At 50.5% G+C, this 14,808-nt stretch overlaps 1 protein-coding gene across 8 annotated transcripts in view; it reads left to right on the top strand.

The window, feature by feature from the left end:
* LOC123756005 (rho GTPase-activating protein 45) overlaps positions 1-14,808 on the top strand; it is a 975,988-nt gene that overhangs the window by 889,607 nt on the left and 71,573 nt on the right. For all 8 annotated transcript variants that reach the window (XR_011221956.1, XM_069300005.1, XM_069300006.1 and 5 more), the window contains one exon: positions 8,035-8,219. Coding sequence is in view for 7 of the 8 variants with exons in the window: in XM_069300005.1 (XP_069156106.1) it covers positions 8,035-8,219 (185 nt within the window). In the remaining variant the exon portion in view is untranslated. The remainder of the gene's footprint in view (positions 1-8,034; positions 8,220-14,808) is intronic.

Raw genomic sequence — 14,808 nt, 5'->3', positions numbered from 1 at the left:
GTGACCAGGTCCTCATATAATGTATTGACGGTAGTAAAGCAGTAAGTGTTATACCATTCAGAAATGCGGAATTTCAAGAGCATGTGTAAATTTTCAAGGATATTAATTTTTGTTTTCAAAGCTTAGGGGTTTGACATTATTGATAGTTTATGAACTGAATATGGCAAAGTGATCACTAATTCATGAACAATTGATCCCCCGACAGCATTATCAATGAGACCGTGACCAATGACATGATCAAGCCTGCCACCCATGAGGTGTGTGACGTTAGAGGAGTCAAAGTTGAATACGGATATGTTATTATCTCTTAAGTATTTTACAAAGACTTTGCCATTCCTGTTTGTTTTGGTGTCACCCAGGCTAGTGTGTCTAGCATTAAAATCACCCATGACAATGGTTTGAGAGCTGCTGGTGATTTTTAGAAGAGAAGCTTCCACCATTTGATCGCACCTTACATATACATTAACTAAGTTAAGAAACCCGGTCGCTGTAGCAATCTGAAACTGCTGATAATATGAGTCGTCACTTTTGTGGTTTTTAACATCTGTACACACTAGGTGTAGTGTTTTAATTTTTTTTATTAACACATTAGGTACATCTGCATTAGTGCAGCTACCCTAGACTATATGAAGTGGAGTACAGTGTGTCAAAAAAGCTAACTAGGTGATGCTAAAAAAATTCCATCACACAGGATGGTTAGTCATACAGAGGCATGTGATAAGCGGTCTGCACTGGCAAACTCCGGATGCATTTTGAGGATATCAACAACACAAGATTGAATAAGGTAGCAGTGGTCCCCATCTCGCAGGATGGTTAGTCACACAGAGCATGTGTTTAATAGCCTGCACTGGCAAATTTTGGGTATACTGTGAGGATATCTTCAAAAATACGAGAGTGAACAAAGTAATTGCAAAGCTCCAGGTACCTCATGCCAACTGGTCTGAAAGGCCTAATAACTGGGCATTCAGTGATGTAGTGCGGGAGATCATGCCGTAGTTCCTGCTCACAGAGTTTGCAACTGGAGTGCTCAGGATTGGGAGACCCGTCACCTGCAGCCACCTACCACAGGTAACGGTAACCCAACCTGATCCTTGCAACCACTGTGTCGCACAGTCTAGTGGACGTTTTGTGCTGTCCATAGATGTAGGTTTCAGATCTAAACAAATCATAGCTTTTTTTACTAGTACTTTCAGGGCGTTGGGAGTCAGTAAGTTTTTTCCTATCAGATCTGAATGTTTGGACCAATACAGTTTTGACAGCAGAGATGGGGATACCTAGATCTAATTCAACTTCAAACTTGTTACACGCTAATTTGGCTGCAATGTCTGTCTCATTATGATGGGTTATATTTATGTGTGAAGGTATCCATACAAAGGAGATTCGAGACCCTTTACTCTGTGCATCAATTAGGTCATTTATAATTGGGAGTATGAGGTTCTTGTTGTCGATCTTCCAAGAGAAGTTTTCGATTGCTTGAAGAGCAGACTCTGAATCACAAAATATTATTCCTCCTCCAATGTTTTTTAATGTACTGGTAGCTAGTTGTAATGCTGCTAGTTCTGCTTGTGTGGAGGTCAGCCAGTTGTTTAACCTGACACTGACAGTCTTTGTGCAAATATTATTTCTATAAAACCTACATGCTGCTGCAGTCCGTCCAGTAGAAGATTGGACTGAGCCGTCGGTGTAGACACAGTGCTCGTGAGATCTTAAACTCTCGATGGAGGAGGCAATTGTTTCAAGAGTGACAGCTTTGAGAAGAGCAAGATTCTCATTATCTTTCTTGGTGACAGGTGTTTATGATACTTGAATGGTGGGGTACAGATAAAGAGGAATATCAGAGACAGGTAGATTGCACTTAAAAGGAATGTTAAGTTTAATGAGATTGTAAGCATTGTTGCTCAGCCAATTATAATAAAAGGAGTGAGTTGGTATATCGGCACCAGTCAAAAGGGTGTTAACAGCACTAAATAATTTGTCTCTGAGCAATGCAAGAGATGTAGGATCTCTAATGACTTTAAGGCAAAAGGTAGTGTTGACTTGCATTATTCTCTCTAGTATGGTTGGAAGCTTCAGTTCTTCCCTCATGTTGATGATTCTTGTGCATCTTGGGGCACCAAGAATTATCCTCATGGCCTCATTCTGTACTACTTCAAGTTTGTCCAACACAGAGGAGAGGAAATTAATTAAGTGCAGAGCTATAGTGTTTTAGTTAGTCTACGGATTTATAAAGTCCACGGTAAAAGAACCACCACTTTACGAGGGTGAACATGACAACACAAGCTGTTTACAAATATTATTTTCAAACACTGGAAGGTTATAATAAGCATTTCTACTTTTCACTGAAGCTAGAAATTACAAAGTTAAACAGGTCATGGTTAAGGTGCACCAGACTCAACAACCTTAGTGAACTAGATTAAAACTACATTACGTTGAGTCTACCCTGTCAATTTCAATTTCTATCTTTATTATGAACCCCTAACCCATCCCGAGGGCGGTGGTGGAACCCATACCCATCCCGTGGGCGGTGGTGGACCCCATACCCATCCCGAGGGCGGTGGTGGAACCCATACCCATCCCGTGGGCGGTGGTGGACCCCATACCCATCCCGTGGGCAGTGGTGGACCTCATACCCATCCCGTGGGTGGTGGTGGAACCCATACCCATCCCGTGGGCGGTGGTGGACCCCATACCCATCCCGTGGGCAGTGGTGGACCTCATACCCATCCCGTGGGCGGTGGTGGAACCCATACCCATCCCGTGGGCGGTGGTGGACCCCATACCCATCCCGAGGGCGGTGGTGGAACCCATACCCATCCCGTGGGCGGTGGTGGACCCCATACCCATCCCGAGGGCGGTGGCGGAACCCATACCCATCCCGTGGGCGGTGGCGGAACCCATACCCATCCCGAGGGCGGTGGCGGAACCCATACCCATCCCGTGGGCGGTGGCGGAACCCATACCCATCCCGTGGGCGGTGGCGGAACCCATACCCATCCCGTGGGCGGTGGCGGAACCCATACCCATCCCGTGGGCGGTGGCGGAACCCATACCCATCCCGTGGGCGGTGGCGGAACCCATACCCATCCCGAGGGCGGTGGCGGAACCCATACCCATCCCGTGGGCGGTGGCGGAACCCATACCCATCCCGTGGGCGGTGGCGGAACCCATACCCATCCCGTGGGCGGTGGCGGAACCCATACCCATCCCGAGGGCGGTGGCGGAACCCATACCCATCCCGTGGGCGGTGGCGGAACCCATACCCATCCCGTGGACGGTGGTGGACCCCATACCCATCCCGTGGGCGGTGGCGGAACCCATACCCATCCCGTGGGCGGTGGTGGACCCCATACCCATCCCGTGGGCGGTGGCGGAACCCATACCCATCCCGTGGGCGGTGGCGGAACCCATACCCATCCCGTGGGCGGTGGTGGACCCCATACCCATCCCGAGGGCGGTGGCGGAACCCATACCCATCCCGTGGGCGGTGGTGGACCCCATACCCATCCCGAGGGCGGTGGCGGAACCCATACCCATCCCGTGGGCGGTGGTGGACCCCATACCCATCCCGAGGGCGGTGGCGGAACCCATACCCATCCCGTGGGCGGTGGTGGACCCCATACCCATCCCGTGGGCAGTGGTGGACCTCATACCCATCCCGTGGGTGGTGATGGACCCCATACCCATCCCGGGGGTGGTGATGGACCCCATACTCATCCCGTGGGCGGTGGTGGACCCCATACCCATCCCGTGGGTAGTGGTGGGCCCCATACCTATCCCGTGGGTGATGGTGGCGGATCCCATACCCATCCCGATGGCGGTGGTGGACCCCCTACCTATGCCGTGGGCGGTGGTGGACCCCCATACCCATCCCGTGGGCGGAGGTGGACCCCCATACCCATCCCGTGGGCGGTGGTGGACCCCATACCCATCCCGTGGGCGGTGGTGGACCCCATACCCATCCCGTGGGTGGTGGTGGACCCCATACCCATCCCGTGGGCGGTGGTGGACCCCATACCCATCCCGTGGGTGGTGGTGGACCCCATACCCATCCCGTGGGCGGTGGTGGACCCCATACCCATCCCGTGGGTGGAGATGGACCACATACCCATCCCGTGGGTAGTGGTGGGCCCCATACCCATGCCGTGGGTGGTGGTGGACCCCATACCCTTCCCGTGGGTGATGATAGACCACATACCCATCCCGTGGGTAGTGGTGGGCCCCATACCCATCCCGTGGGTGGTGGTGGACCCCATACCAATCCCGTAGGTAGTGATGGGCCCCATACCCATCCCGTGGGTAGTGGTGGGCCCCATACCTATCCCGTGGGCGGTGGTGGACCACGTACCCATCCCGTGGGTAGTGGTGGGCCCCATACCCATCCCGTGGGCGGTGGTGGACCCCATACCCATCCCCTGGGTGGTGGTGGACCCCATACCCATCCCGTGGGTAGTGATGGGCCCCATACCCATCCTGTGGGTAGTGGTGGGCCCCATACTCATCCCGTGGGCGGTAGTGGACCCATACCCATCCCGTGGGTAGTGATGGGCCCCATACCCATCCCGTGGGTAGTGGTGGGCCCCATTCCCATCCCGTGGGTGGAGATGGACCACATACCTATCCCGTGGGTAGTGGTGGGCCCCATACCCATCCCGTGGGTAGTGGTGGGCCCCATACCCATCCCGTGGGTGATGATGGACCACATACCCATCCCGTGGGTAGTGGTGAGCCCCATACCCATCCCGTGGGTGGTGGTGGACCCCATACCCATCCCGTGGGTAGTGATGGGCCCCATACCCATCCTGTGGGTAGTGGTGGGCCCCATACTCATCCCGTGGGCGGTAGTGGACCCATACCCATCCCGTGGGTAGTGATGGGCCCCATACCCATCCAGTGGGTAGTGGTGGGCCCCATTCCCATCCCGTGGGTGGAGATGGACCACATACCTATCCCGTGGGTAGTGGTGGGCCCCATACCCATCCCGTGGGTAGTGGTGGGCCCCATACCCATCCCGTGGGTGGTGGTGGACCCCATACCCATCCCGTGGGTGGTGGTGGACCCCATACCCATCCCGTGGGTAGTGGTGGGCCCCATACCCATCCCGTGGGTGGTGGTGGGCCCCATACCCATCCCGTGGGTGATGATGGACCACATACCCATCCCGTGGGTAGTGGTGGGCCCCATACCCATCCCGTGGGTGGTGGTGGACCCCATACCCATCCCTTGGGTAGTGATGGGCCCCATACCCATCCCGTGGGTAGTGGTGGGCCCCATACCCATCCCGTGGGTGGTGATGGACCCCAGACTCATCCCGTGGGCGGTGGTGGAAAAGGTTACAGAGGCACATAAGGGTTCAGGAACTGAACCCCATAGTTCGTTTAGCTAAACAAGTGACAATCTTGTGAAGCTAGTTACACAATTGTTAATGTTACATACGCAAACATATACATATTAATAATGTTTTTATATGACAAGTGATTCAGCAAGAGGCTCACAACTGTCACTATACAAGGCACTTTACATCTATAGTGAGTCACTTAGTTACAAGTCTTGCTCCCCACACACCCAACTGGGCGGCAGCTTTACAGTCATGTGCTCCACACCCACCCAACTGGGCGGCAGCTTTACAGTCATGTGCTCCACACCCACCCAACTGGGCGGCAGCTTTACAGTCATGTGTTCCACACCCACCCTACTGGGCGGCAGCTTTACAGTCATGTGCTCCACACCCACCCAACTGGGCGGCAGCTTTACAGTCATGTGCTCCACACCCTCCCAACTGGGCGGCAGCTTCAGTCATGTGCTCCACACCTACCCAACTGGGCGGCAGCTTTACAGTCATGTGCTCCACACCCACCCAACTGGGCGGCAGCTTTACAGTCATGTGGTCCACACCCACCCAACTGGGCGGCAGCTTTACAGTCATGTGCTCAACACCCACCCAACTGGGCGGCAGCTTTACAGTCATGTGAATGCATTACCTACAGTAAGCAAATTTTGGATATTTGGCTAAGATTCCTGGCAGCACATCATTATGAATGAAGTACTTACACATTTCTTGGACACCATTGATGGTGTTATCTCTGAAGTCCGCGATTTTTTCACATTCCATTATATAATGACGCAAAATATGCGAATAGTTCTGCTGACAGAATTTACATTTAGTCAAATCTACATCAGCAGATGTTACAAACTCCCAGAGGTACTTGTAGCCGAGCCTAAGCCTAGCAGTGGTAACATCTAGAAGTCTGCTAACCTTATTGGATGACCCATAGACGTGAGGCACTTCCTGCATAATAGAATGATGATAGATGGAGCAACTGGTGTGAATTTCACTTTGCCTCAAGTGTACGCGTATATGAATCCAAAGTTGACACACTAATTGTAAGTGACTCCTTGTCATCCTTGACTGCCCTCAGCTCCCCAAGGCATAACTGTGACGTGCTTATCTCTGAAGCTAGACACAGATATAATGAAATAATCAATAATGGAGTCAGAGTTTGTCTTCTTTAGATTCCTTCCCATATTGGTCTCCGAATGCATGATAGAACTGATGAGTTGGCCAAGACTTTTGCTCGTAAAGAGGGAATTGATTACCAACTTGGACTGCCTTTGAGCAGCCTGAGGGCAGTAATATTCCGGGAACATCAACACATCTCTACCTAGTCATAAGCTTAGTTTTCATTAAACTTTGAAACATGTTACACTCCTCACACCTTGATGGCTGCTCCCAATCTTTATATTTCCTTCCTCGAGATATAATGTGACTTATCCATATACATTTGAGTCACAACATCTTTTTATTTCTTTTACAATATGTTTTTCACAGGTTATACTGCCTAATGTTTGTGAAAAACGCCTGTATCACTATCCGAAATAAACCATCAAAGTCTTCTTCACCCCCGTACAGTCATTGACTGTGTTTATAAATCCCTTCTGTCTCAATATATCCATTATAAGTAAACCTTTTCTGTCAAATTAAATTCCCTTTGTGTCTCCTGGAGTCTTGTTCAGTCTCTTGGCTTCCCAGTGGACCCCTCTCTTCTTGACCTGGTCTGGTACCTCCTCCCGTCTCTTGACCTGGTCTGGTACCCCCTCCCGTCTCTTGACCTGGTCAGGTACCCCATCCCGTCTCTTGACCTGGTCTGGGACCCCCTCCCGTCTCTTGACCTGGTCTGGTACCTCCTCCCGTCTCTTGACCTGGTCTGGTACCCCCTCCCGTCTCTTGACCTGGTCTGGTACCCCCTCCCGTCTCTTGACCTGGTCTGGTACCCCCTCTCTTTTTGACCTGTAATGACCTGGTCGTGACCACCCTCGTGATGACCTGGTAGTGTAGCCAGGTCACCAGTAATGTACATGAGTGAGCCCAGAGAACACTGGGGGGACCAGTGCCTGCACCATAATGGCAGTGTAACTCCCCCCACCGACCACAGGCTGGGGCCACCAGTTTCCATCTATCTACATATAAAAGAGTGTCTATATCTCAGGGGTTGTAAGTCAGATGCTTGCCGATAGACTCACGCAACTTTCCATGGTGATTTGTCATTGTTGTTTGGCAAGATCAATCCCAGTGTTCCTCTTTAAGAAGGAGTCTTGTTTTCCAAAGAATTGTTAGAGATTTTAAGGCTTTCATAATTATTCAGCTTATAAAATGACTACAACGTATGATATGTATGTTGCAACAACGTTGCATCAAAGTAATCAGTGTTCCTCTCATGCAATGTTACTAATGTCGTTGTGGTTATAATCTTTCGTGTTTGCTGGGGTTGTATGTTGTGAAGGGGAAGAGGAACGTGAACAAGGGGCAGAGTGGAGAAGAGGTGGGAAGAGAAAGGGTAAAATTGGGAACGGAGAAGGGAGGGAAGGGATGGAGTTAAAATATTGGAGGAGGGTTAAAATATTGTGAAATTGGGAGAAGGGTGTAATAGAGGGGGGGGAGAGGGAGGGGGGTTGGAGCAAGAGGGAGGGAAACCTGCCTTTCTCCTTGTACCCCATCTGGTGAACTGTATATGAAGTAACTGGTGTGTTGGCCCGCAGGGTATCTACCGGGTGTCTGGCGTCAAGAGTCGGGTGGAGAAGCTGTGTCAGGCCTTCGAGAACGGCGCCAACCTTGTCGACCTCACTGACCAGCACCCCAACGTCATCGCCAACGTTCTCAAGCTGTACCTCCGTCAGCTGCCTGAACCACTCCTCTCCTTCAGGCTCTACCCGGAGTTCATCAGGTGAGATGCCTCTTATGTGTTGTTGCTGGTGGTCGCACACCCAGCCCTCGGTGTCCTAGCCTATCCCCTAGCTACTCTCCACTATCCTAACTGCTATGGCTCCTTCCCCTGCCATAGCCTCTCCCCTAGCCACAGTCGCTACTATACCTAGCTGACCGCCCTATCCTTGCTAGTTTTCCCCTGCCACTTTCCAGAGTCTTGTACCCCGTCGTACCCAATGAGCCAAGCAAGAGAGCAGCTCCTCAGTGCGGTCATTACTGGCCAAGCCTGGAGACACCATCATACCCGGACGACGACTCCATGGGAGATGCAGCAGGAGGCATTCTCAGCCCCCTTCTCTTCAACTGTTTAATGGAAAGAATAATGAGGCTGAAACTCCCACAACACTGCAAGCTACTAAACTATGCGGGCGACTTTGCCATCATCATAAAAGGAAGGGATGCGGCGCGCCTTGCACCCAAATGCGTAGACTGCTTCAGTAAAGAGACAAAGCAGATTGGTATCAAATTCAACCCAACCAAGACAAAAGCCATGCCCATAAAAATAGCGAACCCCAGCAACCAACTCACAGTACAGGTTCAACCAATTGAATGGGTGAACACTTATCAGTATCTAGGAATAATCCTGGACACAATTTTTAATGCTGAGGTCACTTGAGAGAGAGAACTGCGGCCCGGACAGCAATCCTCAGGTCGCTAACCTCCCTCTCTGGAGGAGCCAATCTGCAAGTCCTTCCCACATACTATGTACAGGCAGTCAGATCAGTGATCGACTATGCTGCACGTGCACTCACAAGCCTACCTACCTTGTGTCTATCTTGTGTAGCTTCCGGGGATCAACAGCCCCGCGGCCCGGTCTCCGACCAGGCCTCCCGATTGGTCGCCTGATCAACCAGGCCTCCCGATTGGTCGTCTGATCAACCAGGTCTCCCGATTGGTCGTCTGGTCAACCAGGCTGTTTGGGTGGTTGGTCATTAGTCCATTATAACAACTGTGGAAAAACCTTGAAGTAGCACAAAACAATGCTGTGAGAGCCGCACTGGGAGCCCCAATGTGGACCAGGCTTGAAACTCTAAGACTGGAAACGGGTTTGGCCTCTCTTCAATAAAGAATATCTCAAAGAACAGCTACGGTTCTACGGTTCCAGTCCCAGTACGGCAGCCCTTGGTGATTGGACTTGGCCAAAAGTACGGAAACTCTTGGGCTGCCAGAGCGGGAAATGTCCTAAACAGACTACAATTAAAAAGCTTGATTCTTGATAGAGGAAGTGATCAACCACACCCAAACTACACTTGTGCCCCACCGTGGGAGGAGCCTACGTTCAAAATAGTAACTGAAAGTCTTCCAATGAAAAAGGCTGCCTATGATCCAACACTCCTAAGGCGCATTATAGAAAAGCAAATGTATAGCATAGCAGCAGCAGGAGCCACCCACATCTTCACAGACGGATCGGTTGACACAGAATATGAGAGTGCTGGCGCTGCTCCTTGCACGGCAGGCGTACAGGCATATTGGAGACTGGGAGGACTAGTATCATCAACCCAAACTGAGCTGTTTGCCATACAACAGGCATTCGCATATGTGATTGCACAAAACACTCAAAATGCAATCATACACACAGACTCAAAAGCTGCACTTCAAATACTAGGAGAAAAACCGTGGAAAGATAATGTGGAAATAATTACCACCATTTTGTATCAAGGAGCAGTCGGTAAAGGCAAAAAGACTCAACATCACCCTAAACTGGATCCCATCCCTTGTTGGAATCCCATTAAATGAGAAAGCCGATGAAATTGCTAAATTGGCAACTCGTCATCCAATGATCCACAAAACAATCCAACCCAGCCTAGAGTACATAAAAAACACTACCCCCAAAAACCTCTCACACATCAACAAAGCCCATCTACACCAGAGAGTAGCAGAAGGTTCACCATCTGCAACATGGTATCTTCAGGCAACCAAATTAGAAAGGTTAAATATCCCAAAAGGAATCCACAGGGAAATAGCAGTTAGGTTATATAGACTACGTCTAGGTTACAGATGCAACTGGGAGATTGGTGAACCCCGACAGAGAGAATGCATCTTCTGCCAAACTGTCACAGAAAAGCCACTACTTCACTATCTCCTGGAATGTCAAGCAACCAGCAACCTTAGAGGAGCTTTAAGAGTTCCTGAATCTTGCAGTGGCCACCCTGAAGCCATCAACACTGCCACTCTTCTGGTTAAAAAAGGTGTCCAGCAGCTGGAGACCCTCATAAAGACTGTCACGCAGTATCCTCCCCGCGTAACAGCCTGACGATTAAATGCGATCTCCGCACACTGTATACATTACTAAACAAAAAAACTACCACCTATGGGCTATTCATGCCCGTGCCAACTCTTAAGTGGCTTAATCTTCATCAATCAGTCGTGTACTTCAGAGGGTCAGTGCGAGAAAATGTTGAAGCTCTTGGACCCCGCCTTTCCAACAGTCGGTTGGCTATTGTACTTATTCCCGACCTATTTTCCTCTGTCATATCTATTAAATATGTTTCTATCTCAGACAGACAGACACACACACACACACACACACACACACACACACACACACACACACACACACACACACACACACACACACACACACACACACACACACACACACACTCACACACACACACACACACACACACACACACACACACACACACACACACACACACACACACACACACACACACACACACACACACACACACACACCACCCACACCCACACACACACACACACTCACACACACACACACACACACACACACACACACACACACACACACACACACACACACACACACACACACACACGCACACACACACACACACACACACACACACACACACACACACACACACACACACACACCCACACCCACACACACACACACACACACACTCACACACACACACACACACACACACACACACAGCCGGTGGCCGAGCGGACAGCACGCTAGACATGTGATCCTGTGGTCCCGGGTTCGATCCCGGGAGCCAGCGAGAAACGATAAGCAGAGTTTCTTTCACCCTAATGCACCTGTTACCTAGCAGTAAATAGATACCTGGGAGTTAGTCAGCTGTCACGGGCTGCTTCCTGGTGTGTGTGTGTGTGTGGTGTGTGGAAAAAAATGTATAGTAGTAGTAGAAACAGTTGATTGACAGTTGAGAGGCGGGCCGAAAAGGCAGAGCTCAACCCTCGCAAGCACAACTAGGTGAATACACATTTATGTCCCTCCTACTTAGACCGGGTAAGATAGCTGCTGTTGAAAATAGTGTGTTATTAAGCACTTAACCACTGAAGGTGATTAAGATGCTTTCATAAGCTCAGGTTAGAGTTACGTAACATGCATTGTATAACTGATGTCAATCAGTTAACATAGGCATAGTCTTGGGTATATCATCAAGTGTTCCAGTATTCATATAGTAAACAGAGTTCAGCATACCTCAGCCCAGGAGGGCGAAAGTCAGTCAATATGGGACATTATACAATATAATGTTCACCAGAGTGCATGTTTTATCTTTCACAAAGTTGACACATTGTGTATTGGACACTTTCACAAAGTTGACACATGGTATATTCTACACTTTCACACAGTTGACACATGGTGTATTGGACACTTTCACAAAGTTGACACATGGTGTATTGTACACTTTCACAAAGTTGACACATGGTGTATTGCACACTTATACAAAGTTGACACATGGTGTATTGTACACTTTCACAAAGTTGACACATGGTGTATTGTACACTTTCACAAAGTTGACACATGGTGTATTGTACAGTAGGTTCGAGAGGCATGATTTCCCTTCCCTAGAGCTGGTGTTTGTTTACATATATATAATTCACTTTTGATAGGTAAATAGCTTTATTATTGTTATTTTGTCAACATTGTGTAAGGAAGGCCTGTCCTGTCCCCTTTCTTTTATATTTGTACCACATTTGCCTTCTTCTGTCTACTGGGCAACTCTCCACAAGTGAATGTATTAAAGCTCTAAATGGGACGTGTTAGTGGCTTTGCTAGACTATAAAAATACCATTTTTATGTAATCTCATCTCATTGTAACTTTTTGTGAATTTGTGAATAGATTATTATTCTTATTGTTATTATAAATTATTATTATAAAGATGAGGGGTAAAGATGTACTAAGGGTCTGAGCTGCTTCGTATATATCCCTGTTGGTACCTTGTCTGGCCCAATAGGTTTAGTGTGATCTAGTGATGCTCGTTGTTTCCTTACTTCCTCTACTGATACCTCAATATTTGCTAGTCTGTGGTTGAACATTTCTAACTCTTTTTTGAAGAGGAAAAGCTCTGGGAACTTTTCCAGCTAACTCTGGAAACAATCCAGGAACACTGGCATTTAGGTCCCAAACTTTGTTAATTCCTGAATGTTCTCCTCCCAACCACTTGGGTTGGAAGGTAGAGAGACGGTCTCGCTTCATGCAGGTCGGCGTCCAATCCCCGACCGTCCAAGTGGTTGGGCACCATTCCATTCTCCCCCTCCCCCCTGTCCCATCCTAAGTCCTTATCCTGACCCCTTCCAAGTGCTATATAGTCATAATGGCTTCAAGCGAGTCCACTCACTTGATCATTCACTTTCATGTTCCTACTTATCTGCCTATGTAATAACTTCGTTTTGTTTATATGCAATGTCATTTTCATAGGCCTTTGTATCCTCTTGTGTTATACATTAGTGGTGAAGGGCAGGGAAGGTGGTGAAGGGTAGTGAAGGTGGTGAAGGGTAGGGAAGGTGGTGAAGGGCAGGGAAGGTGGTGAAGGGCAGGGAAGGTGGTGAAGGGTAGGGAAGGTGGTGAAGGGCAGGGAAGGTGGTGAAGGGTAGGGAAGGTGGTGAAGGGCAGGGAAGGTGGTGAAGGGTAGGGAAGGTGGTGAAGGGCAGGGAAGGTGGTGAAGGGTAGTGAAGGTGGTGAAGGGCAGGGAAGGTGGTGAAGGGCAGGGAAGGTGGTGAAGGGCAGGGAAGGTGGTGAAGGGTAGGGAAGGTGGTGAAGAGCAGGGAAGGTGGTGAAGGGTAGTGAAGGTGGTGAAGGGCAGGGAAGGTGGTGAAGGGCAGGGAAGGTGGTGAAGGGCAGGGAAGGTGGTGAAGGGCAGGGAAGGTGGTGAAGGGCAGGGAAGGTGGTGAAGGGTAGTGAAGGTGGTGAAGGGTAGGGAAGGTTGTGAAGGGCAGGGAAGGTGGTGAAGGGCAGGGAAAGTGGTGAAGGGTAGGGAAGGTGGTGAAGGGTAGGGAAGGTGGTGAAGGGCAGGGAAGGTGGTGAAGGGTAGGGAAGGTGGTGAAGGGTAGGGAAGGTGGTGAAGGGCAGGGAAGGTGGTGAAGGGTAGGGAAGGTGGTGAAGGGTAGGGAAGGTGGTGAAGGGCAGGGAAGGTGGTGAAGGGTAGGGAAGGTGGTGAAGGGCAGGGAAGGTGGTGAAGGGCAGGGAAGGTGGTGAAGGGCAGGGAAGGTGGTGAAGGGCAGGGAAGGTGGTGAAGGGCAGGGAAGGTGGTGAAGGGTAGGGAAGGTGGTGAAGGGTAGGGAAGGTGGTGAAGGGTAGGGAAGGTGGTGAAGGGCAGGGAAGGTGGTGAAGGGTAGTGAAGGTGGTGAAGGGCAGGGAAGGTGGTGAAGGGCAGGGAAGGTGGTGAAGGGCAGGGAAGGTGGTGAAGGGTAGGGAAGGTGGTGAAGGGCAGGGAAGGTGGTGAAGGGTAGTGAAGGTGGTGAAGGGCAGGGAAGGTGGTGAAGGGTAGGGAAGGTGGTGAAGGGCAGGGAAGGTGGTGAAGGGTAGGGAAGGTGGTGAAGGGCATGGAAGGTGGTGAAGGGTAGGGAAGGTGGTGAAGGGTAGTGTAGGTGGTGAAGGGCAGGGAAGGTGGTGAAGGGTAGGGAAGGTGGTGAAGGGCAGGGAAGGTGGTGAAGGGCAGGGAAGGTGGTGAAGGGCAGGGAAGGTGGTGAAGGGCAGGGAAGGTGGTGAAGGGTAGGGAAGGTGGTGAAGGGCAGGGAAGGTGGTGAAGGGCAGGGAAGGTGGTGAAGGGCAGGGAAGGTGGTGAAGGGCAGGGAAGGTGGTGAAGGGCAGGGAAGGTGGTGAAGGGTAGGGAAGGTGGTGAAGAGTAGTGAAGGTGGTGAAGGGTAGGGAAGGTGGTGAAGGGCAGGGAAGGTGGTGAAGGGTAGGGCAGGTAGTGAAGGGTAGGGAAGGTGGTGAAGGGTAGGGAAGGTGGTGAAGGGTAGTGAAGGTGGTGAAGGGTAGAGAAGGTGGTGAAGGGTAGGGAAGGTGGTGAAGGTTTGGGAAGGTGGTGAAGGGTAGTGAAGGTGGTGAAGGGCAGGGAAGGTGGTGAAGGGCAGGGAAGGTGGTGAAGGGCAGGGAAGGTGGTGAAGGGCACATTCTCGCACGCTGTTTCAACATTAAGGAAATTTTAACTTGAGCGTAAGTTTTATGTAACATATGTCTATATGTTGATGTAATGTTTGTGAGAGCGGGGGTGGCCTTAGTGCACACACCTCGCCCGGGGCGCCGGCAGTGGACCTGCGCGCGCGCGCACACACACTCACACACACACACACACACACACACACA

Source organism: Procambarus clarkii, chromosome 43 (assembly GCF_040958095.1).
Source record: "Procambarus clarkii isolate CNS0578487 chromosome 43, FALCON_Pclarkii_2.0, whole genome shotgun sequence".
NCBI classification, from domain to species: domain Eukaryota; kingdom Metazoa; phylum Arthropoda; class Malacostraca; order Decapoda; family Cambaridae; genus Procambarus; species Procambarus clarkii.
This window is presented reverse-complemented; position numbering and strand designations above follow the sequence as displayed.